We start from the raw sequence: 25,182 nt of genomic DNA on the forward strand, positions 1-25,182 counted from the left end.
TGTATTTCAAGTTCTGCAAATCACGCATCACACTACAATCGAAGGAAATTGCTTGCTGGTCTCAGCAAAGTCGACTATTCTGACAGGGCCGATGAATCGAAGACTTTCTTGACCTTCACCTACATTCGTTCCCCGATGGCCAACGAGCTTGACTCGGCGGATCTTCCACCTCCTGCAGTGTGGTGTTGGATTACTCGCAGTCTGCTCCGTTGAAGTGTCGCTACCTGTTTTCCCTCTGTTTCGTGAATGGCCCGATTTGATTTTCTATTAGTTTAGTATATAAGTGTTTGTTAATTATACTATATCTCAGATATACGTTGGAGAAGTGTAGTTCACTGACATTGTCTAACTGGAAACGCCCTTTTGTGCATTTGACGAAACAATTCGCCTTTCGCCGCAAATGTTGATCGAAGTTGGTTGTTGGTCGGTTGGATTAAGTATTTTCACGTTATAGGTGAGGAGATCACGGTATTTTAACACTGATTGTGTTCTGTCTGTGTAGAATCTGATGATTTTAGTAAAATATCAACAAAATTGTTATCGTGTTGATTTCTGAAATGAGTGACGTTTTATAAAGTTCATATTCTTGAGGCCGCGGGAACCTCAGAATACTGATAGAGGGTAAGTAACGTTATCCGTGAACGTTTTGTGTTGATTTATATTTTTACGAAAATCGTTGCCCAGCTTTAGAATTAAGCAATAAGTTACTGAGAAGTTCAGTTTTTATGATAGTCAGGAATAGCTTATGCTATTCATTCGAATGTTATTGTAATGATTTTTTGTAGGTGGTTATTATGACCAGCCTGTCTATGGAGATGTTTTTTATAGTCTAATGTCAATTTTTGCTTAAATTTAAAAATAAATTCTTATCTAGAGTTAATTTTTTTAGTTTTAAATGATTTTAAGGTATTGCTTGAAGTAAATGTTTTTAACATTGATAGAGAATTTCTCAAATCATTGTATATACCACAAGGAAATTTCAAAGAAATTGTCTCTTAATTTCTAGCGATCAGCTTAATATCTCTGACCTTTGACCATTAGCATTCTAACTAAGGTCTTTGAAACCAAAAAATCGTAACTGGGATCTGTGACCTTACCGAATAATTTCTTTGACTGTATGATTTGCAACTTGGTTTCAATATTTTTATCATGACTAGCCATTTTCAATTATAAAACATGTCTGACCGCTTTAGCCCTGGCAATTAACACACACATACACATAATATATACATTGTTTCACTTTCCTTCGTGGCTTCTACCTTTATTTATAAATTCTTTACGTTCCAAATTTCTGTGATAGTTGTACATATAGTATATATGTATGCATATATATATATATATATATATATATATATATATATATATGTGTGTGTGTGTGTGTGTGTGTGTTGTGTGTGTGTGTGTGTGTGTGTATATATGTGTGTGTGTGATTTTAAATTACGAAGAAATAAAAAAACGTGATGATTATACGGACAAAATTATAGCCACGAAGGAAAATTGACACACTGGAGATGCTAAGTACTTTCGTCTTATTACCAAGAATGGTCACAGTTGCTATGACCATGTCTTTGTAATGGGACAAAAGTACATAGCATCTCCAGTGTTTCAATTTTCCTTCGTGGCTGTAACTTTGTTCACACACACACACACACACACACACACACACACACACACACACACACACACATATATATATATATATATATATATATATATATATATATATATATATATATGCATTCAACCAGGAGTAGGGTGAAAAGAAATTACTTGAACCAAGCGCTTTCATGTATTTCTACACCTCATCAGGGTTCAGGTATAAGTGCCAAAGAAACAAATACAGTCCCAAGAAGACTTTGTGTCAAGACAGCCAATGCTTAAAAGACAAACAACGCTAACAATTACCGAACAGTGGTAATGCTTAATAGCCCTCTTGTTTTAAAATACCCTTCATTAAAATTTCAACAACTTCACATAAGCCTAGGCTTATGTCTTTTTTTTAAGTGAGCAGGATTCTGATAAATTTCATTTCATTAGATCTTTGTCAAACATAATTTCCTTCGATGCTGTCCAGTTGACACCACATTTACTAAATGTTATCCATATGTACGAATGATGCATTTGACGTATCACCAGTTCTTGCACTATATTTGTGTTGTTTCAGTCGAACAGCCAGCGTCTTGCCCGTCTTCCCACTTTGTCCCACGTACCTTTTATTACATTGTTTACACACACTCTTATAAATACATCCTGTTCCAGTTAACGGCGAATCTCTCATTAGCAAGTTTCTAATCGTTCCAAGCGATTTGAATACAACATGAATACCCAGTGCTTGTATTATCTCATTTTGTTATTGACTGAAACAAGTATAAAAAGGAAGCACTAAAAGATTCTTTTGTTTCATTTAACTTTTTAGGGTTTTTATGTGATCTATATATATATATATATATAATATATATATATATATATATATATATATATATAATAATATATATGTGTGTGTGTGTGTGTGTAATGTGTGTATGAATGTATAAATACACATATAAGGATACGTGCGTGTTTGTTGATGCCGTTAAAATTACTAATTTAGGCATGTAATGCGTAATACAAAACACTAAACGAGAAAGTGAAAGTCATTTTTACTGCCGTAAAACGTGTGAGGCATAGCTACTAGTAAGAGAAATACCGAGAAGGCATATTTGTAGTGCTATTTATAAATCTTTAGAGTCCGAATTGACCGATTACTTTTTTTCACACGTGAAGAAACAATTTGTTGGCCGAGTCAGTAAAATATATTGTCAAATAGTTTTCTTTTCTTCTTTTTTTTACGCCAAGAGCACATAAATTGCGACTCTGATGTATGATCTCTTCATATAAAATGAATAATTAAAGAATGCAGTTCCTTTTTTCTTTTGTATTGCGCATTGCATAGTGCTTTCATATAGGCCTAATATTCAGCATATACTTCCTCGGCTAATCCTACAATGAATCTTGAGAGGACGTACTCTGAACTTTTTTTCATTACGTTACGTAATGTTTCTCATCTCTTATTTCACGAACCCTGACTTAGCGTCTTCAGAGTTAGGCCGTCAACGACGCCTCTAGTCATATCTACTTGATGTCTGTATTGTACAGCTGGTATAACCTACCTGTTCTTTATTGTAATAGACAAATTTAAGCAAACACTACTGCCTCGTAGATTTCGGTTAGATGAGCCACTCACGCTTGTTCACAAACGTGTAGCCGTATAGTGGTATTCCTTATAATTAGCGTGCTTGCAAGATCTGTAGCAAGAGATTGATTCATAGGGGAACTGATCCTCACCGGGAAGAGCCAAAACAAGCGCAGTAAACGGCTTGAAAGAATGAAAAGAGCCTTGATAAAGTGGAAGATAAGAATGCTACAGATCTTCATCAGGAATAGCCAAACAAGCGCTTTAGTCAACATTTTTATTCCATTGGGACGCTTTGGCTTCAACACTAAGAAATATTAAAACAACCAAGATAAGACAAGAAAAAGTACACCATAGATGAATGAGCCTAATGAATGGAAAGCGAGAGCTGATAGAAAAGCAGTAGACTATGGATAACGGAAAGGAAGACTGATTACGGTAGAGTTGTTGCTTAAGTTTGTGAATACATTCAGAATCTAAAATCCTTAAATCAGACAATTTTAGTTTATAAACATATTAGGCCAAATCTAGAAAATGTTCACAGTCCTTAAGAGCAAGTTGTTACGGTTCCTAAGCTAGTTTTGTACTGCAAATTGCCTTACATTGGTAAATCAATTAAGCAGCTTGAGAAGGAATTGAAATCCAGTTTTGGAGGATTTTATCCACAGATTACTTTGAAGTTCATTTTTAGTAAAGATTTTACAAGTAAAAGCTTACTGCCTTTCAAAGATAAACTGCCTGATTTATTGCGTTCTGGTATTGTTTATCATTATACATGCCTCAACAGCCAAGTAGGGTATTTGGATAGGTCCATTAAGGGGCTGTGAACGAGATAGTACTACTGCCAGCACCTTGGAGGAATAACGCAGGGATCAGTGACAGGACAGGTAGAGGCTAGAAAGAGACTTAGTTATCAAGCAGCAGTCTTCCAACCGTGAACGCTGCAGTAGATGCAATCAGGCAAAGCTATGTATAAGGAATTTTAAAATTGTATATTCATGTTCAAAATTGTCTGATTTAGGGATTTTAGAATCTATATATTAACAAACTTAAGCCACAAGTCAACTAAGTTCAGTCTTTCTTTCTATTATGCATAATCTACTTATTTTCTATCCGCTCTCGCTTTCTAGTCATCAGACTCATTTATCTATTGTGCAATTTTGTTTGTCTTGGTTTTTGTTTAATGTTTCTTAGTCCTGTGTTTTGTTGACGTCTTTTATTTCTTTTCTCTCCAGTTTCTTTTTCTTAGTTTTTTTTTTATATCGTAATTCACCGAGTTCTGTTAGTTTTAACTCACAATATTTTCTGGGTAGTGTGTGCGACTGAGTGTGGTTTATGGTAATGTAGTTTATAAAAAAAATTATACTCGAGTGTATATAGCGTGCCTTTCTTTGATTTGTATTTTACTAGTTCAAAATTTTCAGTTTTGGTGTTTTGCTTTTATTTTAGGTCGAAAATAGCTTAGTGTTGTAAAGCCGAAATGTCCCAATGGAATAAAAATGTTGATTGACTAAAGCGCTTGTGTGGTTGTTCCTCATGATCTATAGCATAATTATCTACCACTTTATTAAGACTATTTACATTCTTTCCAGCCGTTTATAGCGTGGTTCCTTCTCTGCATTATTTTCTAGTGACTCATACGGACAGCATAAAGAAGTAATACAATCTTTTTCTGACGGCAGATGGCTATATTATCCTGAGTTTCCTTCAAGAAACTTTTTCTCATCCGTTAAAACAGGGCCGTGAAAAGAGGAAGACATCTTTCAACAAGAGGACTCTCTTGCTGAGCAAAGAGCCATGGCTGCTCTACCGAAAGTTCTGGCGACAATATTCGTCGCCTATTGCTGTTATGGAATTTCTCAAGCAGATAACAACAGGACCTCCAGAATACGTCGGGGTTTCAGGATACATCCTCACACATACATGACGACGGTAAGTGTCATAGGTTTTTCACTTCTATTTTAAGACGGAATAACGCCTCTCGCTTTCAGAAGAGGTCGTTGGCACTGTTTAAATACTTCCTGTTTCGAGCCTTAGCCACAAATGCAGTCAACCAGAATAACTGACTGTGATTAAATACATTGTGGTATTTTATCGAATAATTATCCTTCACAGAAAGAAGTCGCAATAACACCGAAAGTGTTCATTTTCTATTACAGGCCGAGATGATACGAGCTCGGGGATACCCAGCGGAAGTCCATCACGTCGTCACAGATGACGGATACATCCTGGAGGTCCATAGAATCCCTTTTCATTCACGCCTGAATCTTAAGCATTCTGTCCAGAATGAGGTCGAAAAACCCATAGAGCTACAGCTACTGAATACCAGCGCAAGGACAGATCATGAAAGTAAGCTACATCGGTAATGTATCGGGGTTTATCAAACATGATTTCGTAGTATAATGGTTCTATACGGTTAGATACCTATGGCATTAGTCTAAAGCCCGCCACTATTGTTCAGTTATGCCTGCACGGTTATAACTGCACAATCGGCCTGTGCAGTCATAAATGAACGTTAGTGTGGACAACCTGCATTTTATCTGGTCTGCGCAGGCGCCCTGATTAAATAGCTTATCCCAATCGATGAACCTCAGGTCAATTCGGCTGTGCATGCGCACTACAACGTTAATATGGTGAAGATCATAGAGGAGCATCGTATGTTGATGGCGTGGCTACTACGGAGGACTAAGGAAAAAGACTATTGTTAGTGGCGAAGATTTACCGGCACACTGTGCAGTTATAACTGTGCAGGCTTAACCGAATGTTAGTGGTGGGCTTAGGAGGAAGTTCCGATCTTTGAGGCAACGAAATAATAATACTCTATTAATCCTGTAATATACTGTTCATTGATAGAAACTACTCTCCATACATTAAAGATATTTTTTAGGTATACTACCATACCATGTCATAAGGCAGGAAATGTATGCCAGTGAGAGTGGAAAGTCAAATTTTTAGTTTAACAGACGTTACGTCATCCCCTTTCAGAGTCGTCCGCCGGAGAAATCACACACCGGGGAGATCCAAAGGTAGTGTTTCTCCTGCACTGCTTCCTTTGCTCCAGCGCCGATTTCGTCATGAACGACCACGACCAAGCACTGGGTGAGTGATGTCCATTTCAGAAGAAACAAAGTCAGGAAGAGTGTTGAATAGCGATAAATAATTTGTTTTTTCTCATCTCAGCTTTCGTGATGTCTAACGAAGGGTACGATGTCTGGCTGGGAAACATGCGAGGGAATATCTACGGGAGGAGACATACCAAGTTTTCGCCTAGCGATACACAATTTTGGGAATTCAGGTAAATAAATAATAAATTGTAAATATATGTTGAATTGTTTCTAAGTCTTAAGATGGATATATTAAATAAGTCACCAAATCGGAAAACAGAGGAGAAAGTGTAATGCACACGGCGAATCATCGTATGGCTACTTGAGTGGTATGATTACCAAAGTGGGCTGGTAATGACAGTACTCCAAAATATATACTATGTACCAAACACGTAAGCGGAAGCTGAGCTGTTTCAAAACCTAACTCCAGTGACAGTTATTTCTTCGAGTTACTTTTCCGAAATTGCACTAATTTGCGTAACAAATACGCACAAAAGGCAAGCGGTTTTTAGTGACAATTAAGCTAGTCATTATTATCTCAGTTGTCAGTTAATCTTTTATTATTTTTGTGCGAAATTGACCATGATTAGATCAATGTTTTCATATGCGTGTGACAATTAACCTAAAAACGGACATTCATTAATTTGGCATGAAATGTTAACTTGGTTTTTGTAGATGTTAAGCATGCATGGGATTAGAAGTTTAGAACTAACTGCAAGAGTAGACTGACAGCGAGGCTGAAATGTGAATTATCTATCTCCTCAGGTTATTTTAAATATAACAATAATATTCTAGACCTAAGAAATTTATTAAACTTGTAGTAGTTACCTTTGATTCATCATCGATTTGTCACTGCTTAGGCAACATTTCGAAAAGAATTTTCCACTGTTATTTCTTCTTCTTCTTCTTTTTCTTCTTCTTCTTCTGAACTTTGCAATCTTGTGAAATTTTCAACCTTGAAAGTGTGAGGCAATCGAATGTTTGTCAGTTTCGACCGATATCTCTTTTTGTTTCACAATCATGTGACTCCAGGCAAATAATTTCGGGAGTGCTGTATTTATAGCGTAACAGAGAGGGAGAAACAATGAAACTGAGTTTAACTTTTATTTATTTATTTTTTTTAGAAAGACGTGCTTCAGGGATTTTGTCGAAGGCCATGATAAAGCAAAGTGAAAATGTTTGAGAAATGATAAAATGTTTAATAGGCCTATGTTTACTACTTAGATTCAGCCAGCCAATTGAGATACAATGTATGAGCTGAGTTGACGCTACGAGGCAAAATTAGTATACGAGTTCAGACAACACATTGCATTAATTTAAACAGCTATATAGGTGTATGTGTGTTTGTCTGTCATTTTCAGTATCGATACGTGCGCCCGGTACGACGTGCCCGCCATGCTACAATACGTTAGAACCCAAACAGGAGTGAACCAACTAAACTACATCGGTCATTCGATGGGAAACATGCTGTTCTTCGCTATGATGAGTATACATCCTCACATCAATTCATGGGTAAGGTTTTTTTTTTTTTTTTTTTTTTTTACTTCTAGTTACGTAAATATTTTCTTTATATTACTTGTATACAGTCTTGTATGAAGAGTGTAGGATATGATGAAGAATGTTTAAAATTACCTAGGGTACCATGACTATTGTTCACGATTTCAGTTGATGAGAGAGAGAGAGAGAGAGAGAGAGAGAGAGAGAGAGAGAGAGAGAGAGAACGGAGGCGGAATTTGAGGGTAAATCTTCCAGTATGCATTGACCTAGGTCTAAGGGGACATTGGATGTGCATATAACCCCTTATTTTGATGCTGAGAAGCACATATTCTCGTATGCGTTAACCACTTGATTTATTAACTGTCTTTTGCTAATATACATTTAATCTTTCTACCCTACCACAAGATCAGAGCCATGGCAGGGATGGGTCCTGTTGCCTACATGTACCACGGACACGCGCAGCTTGGGTTCCTAGCGCCAGTCACCGACAAGTTAGAAGTATGTCAATGGCAAGTGTTTATAAACTAAAAATGATTCCACCATACATTTGATTAGGCCGTGTGCCACGACTACGAGTGGCTCCAAAGAAAATAAAAAGACAGTGTGAATATATTAGCCTAAATATCCAGAAAGTCCTAAAGATTGGGGTGATTAATGCATTATTATCGCTATCGCTGTCGATAATATCGTACCTAAGGTTTAATTCATTGCAGAATGGGTGAATAATTGACCCCCTTCTCATGCAGTTATATTTAATTAAAACTTACAAACATTAACGAGAGCTCCAAGCAGGGGCGTTTCTAGCTATAGGCGGACTAGGCAATTGCCTAGGGCCCCAAGCCACCGGGGACCCCCGGGGTAGTTTGGGAAAATTTAAATTTCCTAAGCCACCCCAGGGCGCCCCCCCCCCCCATGAAAAGTTGAAATTTCCATTTGAAAATTTTTAATTTTCAAATTTTAAATTTGAAAATTTAAAGATTTTGTCATGTGCGCTTTACATTATGTGTGTACCTATGACAATTTTCTTTTATTACCATTTGTGATGGATCCTCTGACCAAGGTTGAAATCCAAAGTTTGGCAGAAGATTTATTATTTGTACAGTCGTATGGTATGACATTCTACAACATGTAAACCATGTCGGCAAGCTCCTGCAGTCTACTAAAACGCAGCTTGATGTGGCAGCTGACCTCCTCACTAAAGCAAAAACATCTCTGTAACTACAGAAGAATTGCCTTTTCTTCAGCTCAGGCCTCTGTTAAAGACATGTGTGAGGAAACGAATATAGGGCTGTACTCAAAGAGAAAAGATTATGAAACACAAAAAGCACTTTGCTTACGAAGCCCAGATGAGCCCATTGCAGATGCCATGAAGAGGCTAGAAGCAACATTCTTTAATGTTGTTGTTGACACAGCCATTGAATCCTTAACTGATAGGTTTGAAACACTGGGTGAAGTGAGAGACAGATTTGGAGTGCTGCTCAGTTTCCAAAAAGTGGATGATCAGGCATTGAGCAACCAGTGTGACAACCTCTGCAAGACATTAAGCACTGGAAATGAAAGTGACATTGATGGAAAGAAACTGGCTGTGGAAGTAAAAAACTTATCGAGCTTACCCTCAGATGACATGACTTCTCTTAAGCTCCCCACCTTTATCCCCAAAAAATAAAAAAAAATGATTGGAGGAACTGTATCCCAATCTGTGGGCTGCCCTGAGAATCGCCTGCACTCTGCCTTTGACTGTGGCCTCCTCAGCAGAGAGGAGCTTCTCAAAGCTGAAATTCATCAAGACCTATCTAAGGTCTTCCATGGGACAGGATCAGCTCACTGGTCTTGCAATAATCAGCATCAACCATGAAGTGGGCAAGCAGGTATCATATGAGGACATTATTGATGATTTTTGGTAGGAAGCAGACATTTTGAGGACGATACACTGTTACTGTGAATAATCTGAATTAATAGCTGTTTTTCTGGTAGGTGTGTAACTGTGATGTTAATTAAGCATTGTTAAGTGTTGGTTTTTTTTTATTATCTTTGCACTTTGAAATAGATGTGAAATAAATAAATGTGAATTTTAATAGTTTCTTGCATCTTAGTAGACCATCTAAAGGGCTAGGAATCGCTTCATCACAGTTTGACAAACCCCTCGGTGATAATGAAGTACCTACCTACCTATCTATCTAGGGTCCCACAAATAGCACCTTGCCTAGGGCCCCCGCAAAGCTAGAAACTGCCCTGGCTCTAAGGAGACTCAGAGCCTCCTGGAGGGATGCAGGTTGTAGATCATACTTCCGGGGTACGCAAGCATTTGGCTCTGGAATGTTCTGAAAACTTCGTGTGAAGAGTTAATAATAATTACTGAATGTGTGAGCACTAGAAATAATTAAGGATCAAAGTTTTTATTTTTTAGTCTCGGTGGGAAAATATTATTAGAGCCAACGCAGCATCCACTTGTAGGCCTATATATTAATACCCTCCGAGATTATACATCCTTATATAATTATTATATTATTGGAAACTTAAATCCACAGTAGTATGACTGTTTGATTATGTTATTTAAGATATATAAAGCAGAAAGCTTTCGATGACCTTCACGGTCCTCCTCGTCAATCTGCTTTCTTCTAGATTTATCTTGAATAACACAACCAAACAGTCCTACTGGGATTTACTTTCCCATTATATTGACTCATGTGATTATGAGTTTTCTTTTGATTATTATTATTATTATTATTATTATTATTATTATTGTACGCTGGAAAACAGACCTTCTTTCAAACAAGTTTTATTGAAAATAATGGCAGAATTCATTCAGAATGATTTTGTACAATATTCTTTCAATTCTCCTTATGATTTTTCTTTCTGGCACGCTGGTATTATAAAGCAGCTGTCCAATGTTCATCGTGCTGTAGGTCGTCAACGGAAATTTCGGGCGGCTGGTGTTATCAAAAGCAAAACTGGTTATCAGGGACAGGCTGGGGGGTCGTCAGCAGGTATACAGGTGGGTTTCGTAGGTCGGGAAACAGGCCGTAGTCGTCAGGGGTCTATCCGGTATTTCTTGTTATTTCTTCTTTTCTGGTTTTCAAGGCACGTCTACATGTTTCGGCCACCTCGTTTGGCCATCTTCGGGACGGGACGACTACGGCCTGTTCCCGACCTACGAAACCCCCACCCTGTATACCTGTTGACGACCCCAGCCTGTCCCTGATAACCAGTTTTGCTTTTGATAACACCAGCCCGCCCGAAATTTCCGTTGACGACCTACAGCACGATGAACATTGGACAGCTGCTTTATAATACCAGCGTGCCAGAAAGAAAAATCATAAGGAGAATTGAAAGAATATTGTACAAAATCAATTCTGTGAATTCTGCCATTATTTTCAATAAAATATTATTATTATTATTATTATTATTATTATTATTATTATTATTATTATTATTATTATTATTATTATTATTATTATTATTATTATTATTAAATCTCAAACAACACCCCTCCCCCCTTTTCTCCGACAGCGTTCATTAGCGAAAAAGGGGCAACTGGAATTCATGGCACCAACAAATACTACGGCAATGATGGTCTCCGGACTGTGTTCGGAGACGATCTTCTTCAGACCAATATGTCAGCTCATAGTCGATATGATCGCTGGACCCAGTTCGAGGAACGTAGATCCGGTGAGATATATTTTGTATTGAGCCGACCTGTGATATTCGCCTTGATAAATTAACAACCACCTTTCTGTCTATCTGTCACTCTTCCGTTTCAGTAACTAGCTGTCAAGGCTGTTGCTATCTTAGAAATCCAACCTCACTAATGTTTTCTTTCGGAGACGCTATTTCTGCCCGCGACAGTTGAATTTCTAACATGTGCTTTGCTACTGAAGAGAAAGAAACCGCTAAAGATATATATAAAATAATTAGCTTCATATTTTACTCGCTGCAAGGAGCTCTAATATAGACCAGTATAATAAGATTTAGAAATATAAATTATATATTGTGTATTTGAAATTACGTTTTTTTATCCTCGGCCAGTACTGGCGAGCGACTGTGGTGTGTCTAGGAAAATAGACCCAATAGCCACTTCCTAGCCACTCTTTTAGCAGCATCCACTGCTTGTAGCTCGTCTGCGACCTTTCGTGTAAACACGTGTTCAATGTTTTCAATCACTCTCCACTGAAAGCCCTACGGGCTGCTCTATGAGCAAGAGCCCGTCCTGGCATAAGGCCAGCTAAATCTAAAACAACACCACTGAAAGTGTCCCGTGTACGGGCAGCTTTAGGTTGTGTCGGTTACCTTTCTAGCATTTTTCTCAGACTCGTAGATATAAAAGCGTCATCTGTTAGCAATGATTTAAAGCTTCTAAACTATCTGAAGGTGATAATGTCTTTGGGTTAAAAAAAAAGTCATAACCAGGACCCACAAGTGGCTATTGGTCTTAACATAGTCTATCTCCTTACATAGCTGATGGGTCAGTTTTGGTTGTCTGGTTGTCAAAAACAATTTTTCTTTCTTTTTTAGTCCAGGTTTTGTGCTATTCGCTTGAATTACTCTAGAACAGGAACTGGCAGATTTTTTTTCTTTTTTGTCTAAAATTCCACACTTTAGATTATATATACATTGAGATATTAAGACAATTAATAAAAATAAATATTTTTAATCATGAATTTTAAGAATATAGTTTTTAACTACTCTAATTATCTTATGTCAATTGTATATATGTAGTACCTACCCACACACACACACACACATATATAATATATATATATATATATATATATATATATATATATATAATATACGAGAAAATGTGAATATCCTGTTGATGTTTTCATTTTGCTTTATGACTATATTTTTTCATCTGTCCATCCGCCTGTGGTGTTTTTGTATGGCAACACTGCGTCCCGGGCTTTAGATAGTTACATTCAGCTTACATTCAACGATTATAATAATATCCTATTTCGAATGTTAACGGTGTAATGCGCATACAGTAAATTATTAAAACACTTTTCAGTTGCAAATGTACGCCCAGATATCCTTTTATTTACCTAAAACTTACACATAGCGTAACTATCTAAAGCTCGGGACGCAGTGTTACCATACAAAAACACCACAGGCAGATGGACAGATGAAAAAAAAACAGAGTATAGTTCCACTGCAAGGTTTTGTAAGCGTAAGTAATCACTGGAAAATTATCAAACGATTGTTCGTTTTACGTAGTGAGTGAGCGCGGAGTTCAGTAATCCTTGAATTACGCCTGTACGTGACTATTTACTGGTACGGCAGTTAGTTTCGGTCGCGATCCCTCTAGGCCGAGGGTGCCATGTGTGACCCGGAAATTCATTAGTCCTATAGTACACCGGTGTGCAGACTGCGTACAGCGCACGGCATATTGATTTTCAAGTCTACACTAGTCAGTTTTTCCTAAGTCTCTTATAGCTTTCTTTCTTTACAATGAAAGACTTGTCCATTACTTCCTTGTGAATTAAGCCACTGACAAGATAGGTATATAGAGTTCCCCATCCTCTTTGCACGTTCATGAATAGTTATCCAACGAACGGAGCAAACGCAAAGTTAAACATCGGGCCACTAGTAAAGTGCGTGTGTAGTATTACGTTTTATAGAAACGTCTTTTTCTCTATTTTATACAATTACCACAGCAGTTCATGTGAAATTATGTAATATTCTCGTACACTTTGTTTTGTTTTGACTTCCTGTTGTTTTCATGGTCCTGGTTCCTAAGTGGCCACCCCAAAAACATAGTTCAAGTTAGTTGCAGAGCTATTTAATTTTACAGTGCTACTAACTTTTCTCTATTGTATCATTAATCCATTATTTCAAATGACAATGAATTCCCACGTTATTCTCTCCTTTTAGCAATTTAATTGTCTTTAGCTTTACTTTCTTTAAGACTTCACAATTGGGCGTGTCTTATGCTTTAAACATTTTCTTCGGCTTAGAATAATTGTTTAAATTCTTGGAATGCTGTAATTTCATTATCACTTAACCATAATACCTACCGTTTCTAATTACTCCTCCCCTCTCTCAAAAGTTAAGGGGATGTTAGTGAACTTGTTGTTACAGAATATTAACAAATAATTTTTACTGTTATAACCACCCCACCTCAACCTTTTACTTTTCCAGTTACTGAGGTAGTGCTGTGTTATGATTTGACGACAACCAGCGCTTCCCAGGTTAACAGAGTTATTCATTTTGAAGCCTTCTCAAATGTATTCCGCCATTTTTCTGGTATTTTATTTCCTGTTATCTGAACTTTGTTTTCCAGGTTTATCTCCCTGTCATAGCAGCGCACACTCCGGCTGGGTCATCATTCCGCATTTTTGCTCATCTTCTCCAATTTGTTCGAGACAGTAAGTGGTTTCTCGTCGTTTCAGAAGTTTGTACTTCGATCGTCTTTGTGATCACAAACTTCAGTAACTTTAATCTCCTGGAGTTGTGTAGTCCATTTTATCAGTGTACAACATACAGCGGAATTGCTTATTTGTCATGTTCAACCATTTTTATTTAGAATAAGAAGAAGAAGAAACTAACATCAGCTGAACCATGAGCCGAACCATCAGCGATGAAGCCTATATTGCAGAGATTGCATACCCCTTTTCTGGAATAATTAGGCCTACTGATGTACCTGACCATTAATAAAAACTCCACTTAGCGCATAAGTTGAAAACAAGTAGTACTACATTGCATTGTGAATTATAATCAGTTTTTAAATATGCTATATTTAAAGAAATGCTCCTTAAACGTATTAGTATGTAGATATATAAGTAAAACTACCTTCATATTCATCTGGTAATCTATCTATCCATTTTCCAGGAACATTCCAAGCGTACGACTGGGGTCCGACGAAAAACCACCAATTGTATGGAAGTCTCAGACCTACGCGACTTGAACTCTCAAAAGTCACGGTCCCTGTTGCGGGATTTTGGTCCTCGAGTGATGTGCTGGCTGATCCGAGGGTAAGTTCTTCGGCGCAGATTAACGGTCCATGTGCCCAACTGTTTTGCAGGCGTTTCGGAGGCAATACATCTTACTACTACTACTTAGTAGTAATAGTAGTAGTAGTTAATAAAAAGCCAAAGAAAACGAATGAGAGAGCCGTTTCAACTTAAGTCCCTATCTATACTACTACTACTACTACTACTACTACTACTACTACTACTACTACTACTACTACTACTACTACTACTACTACTACTACTACTACTGCTCCCCTCTTGATCCCCTCTGTCTCTATGGTATAGTAATTAAACTGCGATGGCTTCGTCAAATGATTATTTAACATTATCTTATGTGAAGGTTTCGTGTGACTCTAGTGATAGTCCTTTCCTACTCTTCCTAGTGTTATTTGTTTTCTTCTTCTTCTTTTTAATTTGGTAAAAGATGTACTGAAATATGTAATTCTACAACCGCTGTCCACCCGAATGAAAGCTTCTGAAATAATACTGATGCTCTTTAATTGATTACCTGTGTGCTACAATATTATATAGATCAGCCCACTTTTTTATATTTTAAATTTTCTATCGAATATCTGCCTAGAAAAATCTTCTAATGCATGTCTGGCCGATAGATTCATGTCACAACCCTATAATATGTAATAACTACAACTGGACCTTGAAACTAAGAGAAGGCAATGAAACAATCACACGTTCATTTCTTGTACAATCATATTAGTCACTTGAGATTATTCAAGCCCAATTTATTATTTGTAACAGGATGTCGCACGTACGTTGAGAGAGGTGTCCAATCTTGTTCTTAACCATCAAGTTCAGCATAACAGCTTTAATCATATGGATTTCTTATGGGGGGAGAACGCCAGAAGCTTGGTCTACAAACACATCATCGACTTCTTCGATCAGTATTACTGATTCAGCAGTCTGCGAGCGTTTCTTGGGATCAGAAAAAGACAGCATGACAAACAAACAAACAAACAAAAAAAGGACCAACCTTTGGTGGTGCTTTCTTCGACAACAGAATCATGTTCGGATATTTTTTTTTTTTCCTTTTTAACTTGAATATACGACGTTCATAGTAAGACCTCCTGATCTGCTGTGTTATCGCAAGTTCAATTAAATAGTTTCTGAATCCTCGATTGTTGCTGTATTTGTGTGAAATGAACAGGACTTTTTTTTCGAAATGTTTAATATTCACTTGCCGAGCAGAGCCAGTGTATCCTATTATTAGCCTGACCGTAATGTAGACCTACAGACCTACTGTGTCTTGGAATTTTATTTAGAGGGTTTCATTTATTTGATAGTTTAAACATTAAGCTGTAATATGAAATCCTAGCTTATGGAAAGAAAATGACAAATGTTTTTTTTTTCAAAACAATATACATTGTTACTTTTAATTGCTTTTCCTTATAAGGTCAACCACTACAGGACTTCGGATAAAATTTAACCAAAGATGATGTAACTTTAAGTAAAACAGTAGTTTTAAGAGCCTTTAATTTCCTACCTTAACCAACCGACGTGTAAAAAAATATTAGATCTCTCTCTCTCTCTCTCTCTCTCTCTCTCTCTCTCTCTCTCTCTCTCTCTCTCTCTCTCTCTCTCTCTCATATGCAGAATGCCTTTCACCGGAAATCAAGATAGTGCTCGTGTTTGCTGTTTACGGTGACGTCATGTTGCCGTGTTTACTTGGAACGAAGAAAAGTGTCCAGAATATATTGGTGGGGTAATTAGGATTTCCTCCGAGCAAGACACTTCAGCTCTGATTTTGTAACCCTAGCCTGATTCCTGTTTTTTTTTTTTTTTTTTTTTTTTTTTTTTTTTTTTTTTTTTTTGGTGGCTTCCAGCAATGAAGTTTGACCTATAGATGGCATAAAGGGTTGGTGGTGCTTACAAACTCGAAAGACGTGTTATGTACTTAGAGTGATCAGGGAGCTGGTTTAACCCAAAATTAAATAGATTTCCCAGAAACATAAGGAACAAAGAAAATGTGTGGAGATTCGTATAAAATTTCGATCCATCATAGAGAAAATGGCTACGTCAAGCCTGAGAAACAGTTCGTGTAGATTTGCTTAATAATCTGAGACCAAAAAAAAAAAAAAATGTTGCCGGTACCGGCTTACATGCTAGTATAGGTTGCAATCTACACACAAACTTTCATCATATTCACTCGACATATTCATGTTCACGCCATGGGGGAAATTCCTTTGGCTGATTCATAATAGACACATATAGCAGGAAAAAATACAGTACCCGTTTCAGTTAGGTTTTGATCTTTCAGCTGTCAATGGTACTATAAAGTAGTTATAGCTCACTCCTCTGTTCCAGTTTTTTAAAGATATATTTCACATATTCATATATGTTATTATAACACATAATTAAGTTTTTTTTTTACCAGCTGAACCCATTTGTCTGCAACAGAAAACTTAGAATAACTAAACGACTCCCAACCTACCCAGAAAAAGTGAGACCATATGCTGTGGGCGTAATTAAAATGAAAGGCACAGAGAAAGTTACCTGGGCTCTAAAAACTTAAGAGGAGTAGAGTGCGCTGGCCAAATTCTCTTGAATGCCATGGGTCTGTTGTAGTTAGAACGAGCTAGGTTTAAATAATAATGATACTGCCTGGGAGAGAAAATAGTTCAAAAACAAACCATACATCTGGGTCGCAGCAAAAGTTAAGAAGTGTATAAATATATGAGACAGAATACAAGAGACAAAACCGGTTAGGACAATATAAAAAGTCGCCATTAATTATCCGGGCCAGAATAAATCACTTAGACCTTAACGAAGGGAAAAGATGTAACGAATGATATACAAAATATTAATACGTGAAAATTAAGATGATTAGCAAATCTCATTGCATGTCCACTTTAGAGTGAAATAACAATGTTTTACCTGTTCTAGACATTGAAGCGAGGAATAGAGCCGTTCCATAGGTCATTATCCCCGACTATTTCTATGTGTCAAAATACATCGGAAGATTTTTATTCACGGTATACATTGAACTTGTGGAACTTCTATTGATATCTTCTAACATTTTAGGGTTATTTGAAGTTGACTCTTCAGCTGTAACTCCTGTGAATTAGGTAAATTAAAAATTTCCACTATTCCAGGCCGGGAATGGCCTAGGCCTATGCGGCGACTGAATAGCGGTAGGAGTAGGTAGCTACTAGGCTAGGTGCCCAGCTAGCTAGGTACTAGGCTACTAGTAGGTAGGTATAATCAAAGTTGAATTGAGTGTCTCTATAGCCTAAGTATTACTTACTTAACCCTAATTTTCCATAGGCAGTTTACCTTAAAGAACATAGGACTATAGGGTATAGCTACTACTACATTGTAATAAGTTTATTACCTAGCCTATAGGTAATACTAAGGCTACTAGCTACATTCTACCTTGGGTATTCAATTGTATGGTGTAGGCTTTGATACGTGTAACTCGACGCTAGACTAGAATTTTAGCCTAGCTAGTATTAGGGTAAAAAACCGCATGGTACAGGGGTGGACCATGTACGATCAATGTGTACAACCCCAAAAAAAGTACATTATAACGCGTCCTGACATCGGAGATGGGCATCAGACGCGACTTGTTGTTGATGAGAAACGGAGCTAAAGACCTCTACTCCGGTGTCAGGACGCGTTATAATGTACTTTTCTTGGGGTTGTACACATTAGGGTAAAAAACCGCATGGTACAGGGGTGGACCATGTATGATCAATGTGTACAAACCCAAGAAAAGTACATTATAACGCGCCCTGACACTGAAGTAGAGGTCTTTAGCTCCGTTTCTCACCAACAACAAGTCGCGACTGATGCCCATCTCCGATGTCAGGACGCGTTATAATGTACTTTTTTGGGGGTTGTTCACGTTGATCGTACATGGTCCACCCCTGTGCCATGCGGTTTTTTACCCTATACTAGGTTACTGTAGGCCTATGCTCAGATGGTTTTTTTAGGTTTAGCCAAGTTGTTCTAAAGTTGCTCTTCTTTTGTAGCTATAATTCAGTAAATACCGAGGATGTAAGTTTGTCTGTCATCATCTTGGTACCCAAATTTTGGCCGGTGAACAGGGCTGGCTTAGGCTTAGGCCTTCTGTTTTTGTCTCAGGGGTGGTAGCGTATGCAGGTTTCGAGGGCGGGTGCACGGTTGGATGTGTTCATGGCTGGTAAACTGTAGACTACTACCTACTACCATTCCCTTCTAGTTCAACGTTGGCACTCGGCTACCAATCCGGTGGTCCGAAGTTCAATTCTCGGCTCGGCCAACGCGGACCAGAGGAATATATTTCTGGTGATAGAAATTCATTTCTCGATACAATGGGGTTCGGATCCCACAATAAGCTGTAGGTCCCGTTGCTAGGTAACCAATTGGTTCCTAGTCACGTAAAAATATCTAATCCTTCGGGCCAGCCCTAGGAGAGCTGTTAATCAGCTCAGTGGTCTGGTAAAACTAAGATATACTACTTCTTCTTTACCACACCCCTCTAGTTCAGTACCAGGCTAACTACTAGTTAATAGGCACCGTATTTCGTACCAACTGCTTAAGGATGAACGTAAGAACATAAATAAAAGATGGTACTAAATACTATAAACGTAAAAGACACACACACACAGACGCTTCTTCTCTCCCACCATTATCCCTACCCTAAGGGGTTGGTTGCCTGATGTGCCTTAACTTACAACATCAGGCATAGCTAGTTTATTATTTGGCAGAGGCGCTTTTACGACCTTATGCCCTTGCTGTCATCAACCACAGTTATTGGCGGTGGGCCTTGCCTTTGACTTAAAAGAAAGACTGCAAGGCAGAAGTTTCCAAAGTTATTGGAGGTGGGCCTAGCCTTTTACTAAAAAGGAAGACTGAAAGGCAGCAGTTTCCACAGTATTGGCGGAGGGCCTAGCCTTTTACTAAAGAAATTAAGACTGCAAGGCAGCAGCTGTCCTTTTAGTTGCCTTTTACGACACGCAGGACCTACGGTGGTAGTATTCTTACACCCCTACACACACACAGATACAAAAGGCCTTAAATATTCAGTCAGTGACCTGCAGGAATCAGGCCATGATAGTAGCCTACAATTTTACTTTATGGCTTACTTGGAAGGGGTTCTGGGGCAAAGCCTCCCCTCTCCCTGTCCAAGGTAAGGATACTAGATCTTTGATATTCCCTCTAAATTGCCTACAACAGTCAAGGGGTAGCTTAGGCCTGGCTGCTTGACCCCCTCCACCTATATTGACTCATTCTTCAGTTCATAAGTTATTTAGATTAATTGTTCTTCCCTATTGTAACTTTGAAATATAGCTAGCTATACTATATAATGTTTGATTTGAATAAATGTTGCAAGTTGCCTGTAGTCTTTGTGATATGATTTTAATATAATGCCACAACTCTGTGTGCTCTTAAGTCTCCCTAATATGTATACTTAATATGGAAATCATACTAAAATCCATAGCAAAAATATTGTTACTGAGATGTTTACTATAATTGTGTATGTTTAACATTTAACTATTCCCATTATATAAATAAGATTTTGTTAACAGCGGAATAGTTGCACAAACATTCTCGTGTGAGATATCTCCTGCTTTACATGTGGAAGTATAAATAAGAGGCTTCCAATGTAATCATTTCAAAAAAACGACCATAGCCTACGTCTTTTGCTAAGGTTAAAGGTGATCAAGAAATTGGGTGACTTTCAGCCTTAGGCTAGGCTAGGGAAAGTATTCCTGTAAATCACAATGTCATGCTTTTTAACGAATATTAAAGGAGGTGAGGGAGGTGTTAGCAGATTATACTCCCACCCTGGCAGGACTAGGCACCTTAGGTTTGGCTGCGTTAAGTATTTTATTAACCTTCCTCTTCCCCTATCCGAAAATCCCAGTTCTCAACTGTTGTCCTCCATGATTGTTAGATTTATCGGTAGGTGTCATCTACAAAAATAGTGCTTTGCCTTTAAAAGTAAAAGTATTGTAATATTAAGTAATGCATTACAAAAGAAAAACAAATGATAGACTCAAGCATTTTTACCAACAGAGGATTAAGTTGAAATGTAACTTATAGCAAATCTTCAAGTTTAGATATTATTGACTGAAAAGTTCATTTCCCCATACTTTTGTTCATCTTGGGACAGTTCTTAAAATGATGGGGTCAGGGCCTTAGTGAGTGAAGGACTTGTCCTAGTGAAAAGGTTGAAAAATAAATTGCTAACCTATTCAGCAATTCATATACAAATACAATACTAGTGGTAAACACTGGTGTTATTTAATCATGGGGTAGAGGGGTCATGGTTGACCCTGGTTGGGTCCCTGGCCTATTATTTTTTGTTTCCCCAACCAGTAGGAGAACTCTAATGATTTTCCATGCAAATCATAGCCATTCATTCAACCATTTCAGGTTCACTTGTGAAAATGGGAGGTATATGCCATAAGAAAGCATCAAAAGTTTTATCATGATGTGTGAGCAGTTCAGTGCTTTGTGAGATAAAGAAACTTTCCCAGTCAAAGTTTTCATAATATGCAAAATAATTTTACCACTTATGTGATTGCACTGGGCCATATCCCATGTGCAGGCTAACAGGAACTAGTTATATATGTACCTATACGTATGTTTAGTGTCTGAATGTGTAATATAATGAGTTCACTAACATTGCTTCTCATCCCTTATCAGTTGCCCATGATTCGACATGCCTGATATCTTTGTCCTCCAGTAGTACCTAGCTTGCCCGTTGTTCATTTTCAGTTTTGTAGTTTTGATTACAAATTCAAATTTTCTAGGTATATTTGTATGGAGTATATACTATGAATTACTTATGCTCAGTGTCTCATAGGCAGTTTGTACTTCTATCTCTATTCTCCCATCAATTTTTCCATTACTGTTTGATAAAGATGTGGTTTAGGTTATTTAAAAGGTACATAATGTACTATCTTGAAAATTCCACACTGTTGGAAGTGCAAAATCTGCCTCTTGAAAAGCTACCATTGGCATTTTGTGTAGATATCCATGTACGTATTCCAAATGCTAAGTCAGCCCTCTATTGAAAAAATACATATTCTCTTGTATGCTGTAAATTATTTATTCCCTTCATTAAGCTGAATGAAAGGCAGTTCATAAGATCACTTGAGTGGTCTTACTTCCTTTTGAGCCACTCTCCTGTACAGAGTAACTTTATAATCTCCTTGCTTTATAATCAGTTGCTAAATTCCTATCTTCCCAAGCTGCAGAACTTTTTTTGGCAAATGTTGCCCCTGACTTCGTATTAAGATCTATCCTTTGAGAGGTGGCCATATCACTTCCTGTTGGGTTAAGTATTTCTAAGCTGTTAGGATACTGCTCTCATTGACCTCTACTACAAAAAAATATTTGCATTTAGTAGCTTGTAAATGCTGCATAATACTATATTTACAAACTACCTTTTGGTCACAGTGTGCAAAGAAATAGCAGATGCTGAGGAAGATGAAGTATTTGCATTGTGTATATCATAAATATAAGTTTTGTTTAAGGGGTAGAAAAATATTTGAATTAGCCATGATCGGGGTTACAAGTGATCATCAAATATATTAGTGTACAGTAATCTTATATTGAAAATTGTATTTTGAAAAGTTTTTATATTTATTTTGTGTGATCAATTCCAATTGTCAATTGATAAATGATAGTTATGAGTTTCATTAAGTTGACTCAGTGTTTTCATATAAATTCATCATTCCTTAATTTTTTTTAATATTTCTCCTGGTGAAGATTTTAAAATTACAGCTCTTCAAATGTTTATCAGTGTAGTAAATTTAAGAAAATTCATTTGGAAGTAAAATGAATTCCAAAGATGGTGTAGACAGTTTGGGACTGCGTCAGAGCACAGTCGCAGAAATTGCTTCGGAGTCAGAGAGTAGTAATGACAAGTCTTCCTTGTCAAGTGAAAATGAGATTCATGAAGGTCAAACTCTTAATATGAACACTTTGACAAATCATCATAATGTGAACTTGGACAATGTGCATGAGACCTTGAGTAACTGTACAAGGATAAGCCACAATTCTGCTGTGCGCATAGGTGATGGGGTGAAAGTAAGCAAATCAGAAAGTTTGAATGGGGAAGAACTAAGTGCTTCTGAAAATGTAAGTAAATTTCCTAGTGTCAAAGTTGAGCAACCTTCTGAATTGACTAGTGAACCAAGTGAAGCAGTTGTGGGCAGTGATAGGAATAATTTGGTGTGTAGGGTAAAGACAGAAGATATGGGCATGTTGTATGGAACAAGTGAGGACTCTGTCTCTGATACTGAAACTGGTAAAGAAACTGAAACTGGTGGTGATGGACAGGTAAATCTAGATGTAAGAAATCTTTTGTCTTGTAAGTTGGAGGTAGAGGACACTGTTTTGAATTATGATTTAAGTGAAGATGGTGATAGTTCAGATACTGAAACAATGAAAGAAACTGAAGAAGTTAATATTAGTAAAGAAATGATGAACGCAGAAGTCAAGAATCAATTGCTGTGCATGTTGAAGGAACAAGAGACTGTTTTGAATTACAATTTAAGTCAAGGGTGTTGTACTGACAGAGATACCATGAAAAAACTTCTACGGAAAAAGAGGAAAATGACCGCAACGAGCTTGGGGTTTCCGGTGTATGTATGCCCCTACGAAGGCTGTGAGAAGGAATTCAACAGGCCCTGGCGACTTGCTGAGCATGAACACACGCACACCGGAAAGGTAAATTTCAGTACATAGTACATTATAATCAAGGACATTGTATTGTACAGGCAGTCCCTGGGTTACGACGGGGGTTCCGTTCTTGAGACGCATCGTAAGCTGAAACATCATAAAAAATCCTAAGAAAACCTTACTTTTAATGCTTTTGGTGCATTGAAAACTATGTAAACTGCATTCTTATTGCATTTTTCATCAAAAAAAACCTTCAAATATTGATTATTTTGCATTTTTTGTGTCATATTTCATCTGCCAGATAAGCGTTGTAGGTGTCGTAACCCTGGAAATAATGTCTGACGAATATAATTGAGAAGTGCCTTAACCTCGGAACGTCGTAACCCGAACCCGTCATAACCCAGGGACTGCCTGTATATTGTTTCATTATTCATGTTATTCCTTAGTGGTTATAGAATATATAACAATGTGTCTGGTATGTTTATTGATGCTATACTAGTAAGCAACAACTCAACTTACTAGATGCTTCATGGGTGTTACTTTCTGATAAGTAAAAAAGTCTGCTAATTAGGTCCCTTCTCTACATAGTTGGGCCTTCATTTGAATATTTAAAGGAATCCCACAGCTAACAAATGTTTGACTTAGTGTTTAGCCCAGTAAATGTTTAATTTACAATTAACATTCAATTGAGGAATTTCATATAAAAGTGCATCAATTTTAAGAATCCCAGCAAAAAAACTTCTGACTAAGGTATTTGATAAGTTGATGTTTGTTAAGTAAAGGTGTTACTTTTGGGAATAATACAGAATACACACAAATAACTTAGTTTTAGGTGGTTGAAGTACACATATATTGAATATTATTAATCTTGGACACAAATTTTCTATTGATTCCAGTTACTAAATTGTTTTTATACTGCATATACTCATCATATACCTATTTCACTTTGTTGCAAACTCTCAAGAGGCTGTCATTTCTTCAGGGAGTAGTTTTATTGATGTCTGAAGTATGTATTATATATTTGTAGCTTGGGCTATGAAAATCATGAAAAGTACCAGAAATTTTGTATGATGAAAGAGATGTAGTATTTCCCTATCAGCACTTAAGTTCTTGAAGAAAATTTTGTTTCTACATGGATCAGATGTGATTCATTTTATATTTGGAGGTCAACTGCCTCATTATTAATATTCATTTAATGCATCAGTTACCCTAAAAGATTTGAAAACTTTCTTCAGCAAAATCATTGTTAAAATGAAACCAATAGTATATTAATAGAAACACTAGAATATTGTTAAAATGCAGCAAACCCCACCAGCTTTTGGAATTGCCAGTTGTATTATAGAATTATTTGTGAGGTAACTTCATCCTTGATAGGTTCAATAGATAAAGTGAAAATTAAAGCAAACATTATGACTAAGGAGGACAAATTATAAAACAAAAAGTAGAATATATACTGAGGTAAAATTAAGGTAAACCATGGAATAAAATGAGGAATAGACACCTTCCTGCGAAGAGCATTGTTAAATTATTAGTAGTTCCAAAATAATTAAATATATAAACCTAAACTTAGAAGAGAAGACAGCTACTCCTGATATAAGCTACCTGGTGGATCCCTTGTAACCATCACCAAGGAAACACAACACTGGAGAGCAGGAAACATGAGACCCATATAAAGTAGCATTCTCTTTTCATTAATGAGAATTAATAATTATTAGTGGCAAAATAATAAGCTAAAAAGTTGAGCAGCCAAAACCTTTTCACAAATTTGGACTAAAATGTAAAACAAAGTTCGTATTTTGTTTTAATGAAT

General features: G+C 37.1%; 2 protein-coding genes across 6 annotated transcripts in view; both read left to right on the forward strand.

Annotated features, from left to right (window-relative positions):
• Positions 1-190: 190 nt before the first annotated feature.
• On the forward strand, positions 191-16,221 carry LOC135206658 (gastric triacylglycerol lipase-like). 2 transcript variants are annotated; one of them, XM_064238021.1, is made up of 11 exons: positions 191-454; positions 4,911-5,104; positions 5,332-5,521; positions 6,158-6,271; positions 6,353-6,467; positions 7,638-7,788; positions 8,179-8,271; positions 11,284-11,442; positions 14,051-14,135; positions 14,599-14,741; positions 15,498-16,221. In XM_064238021.1, exons 2-11 carry the CDS (start codon positions 4,970-4,972, stop codon positions 15,648-15,650), a joined length of 1,338 nt encoding a protein of 445 aa, XP_064094091.1. In that variant the 5' UTR covers positions 191-454; positions 4,911-4,969; the 3' UTR covers positions 15,651-16,221. The 2 variants fall into 2 exon arrangements, with proteins under 2 accessions (XP_064094091.1, XP_064094092.1); XM_064238022.1 differs by lacking the exon at positions 8,179-8,271.
• A 1,428-nt stretch (positions 16,222-17,649) lies between these two features.
• LOC135206661 (zinc finger protein 436-like) overlaps positions 17,650-25,182 on the forward strand; it is a 105,144-nt gene continuing 97,611 nt past the window's right edge. For 2 of the 4 annotated variants that reach the window (XM_064238032.1, XM_064238029.1), the window contains exons 1-2: positions 17,688-17,821; positions 22,458-23,420. In XM_064238032.1, coding sequence (XP_064094102.1) covers positions 22,527-23,420 — 894 coding nt within the window. In that variant the 5' untranslated portion in view covers positions 17,688-17,821; positions 22,458-22,526. Of the gene's footprint in view, positions 17,822-17,869; positions 17,948-22,457; positions 23,421-25,182 lie in introns of those variants that run through there. The other 2 variants (XM_064238030.1, XM_064238031.1) reach the window with 2 other exon arrangements.

This window comes from Macrobrachium nipponense, chromosome 31, assembly GCF_015104395.2.
Source record: "Macrobrachium nipponense isolate FS-2020 chromosome 31, ASM1510439v2, whole genome shotgun sequence".
NCBI lineage: Eukaryota > Metazoa > Arthropoda > Malacostraca > Decapoda > Palaemonidae > Macrobrachium > Macrobrachium nipponense.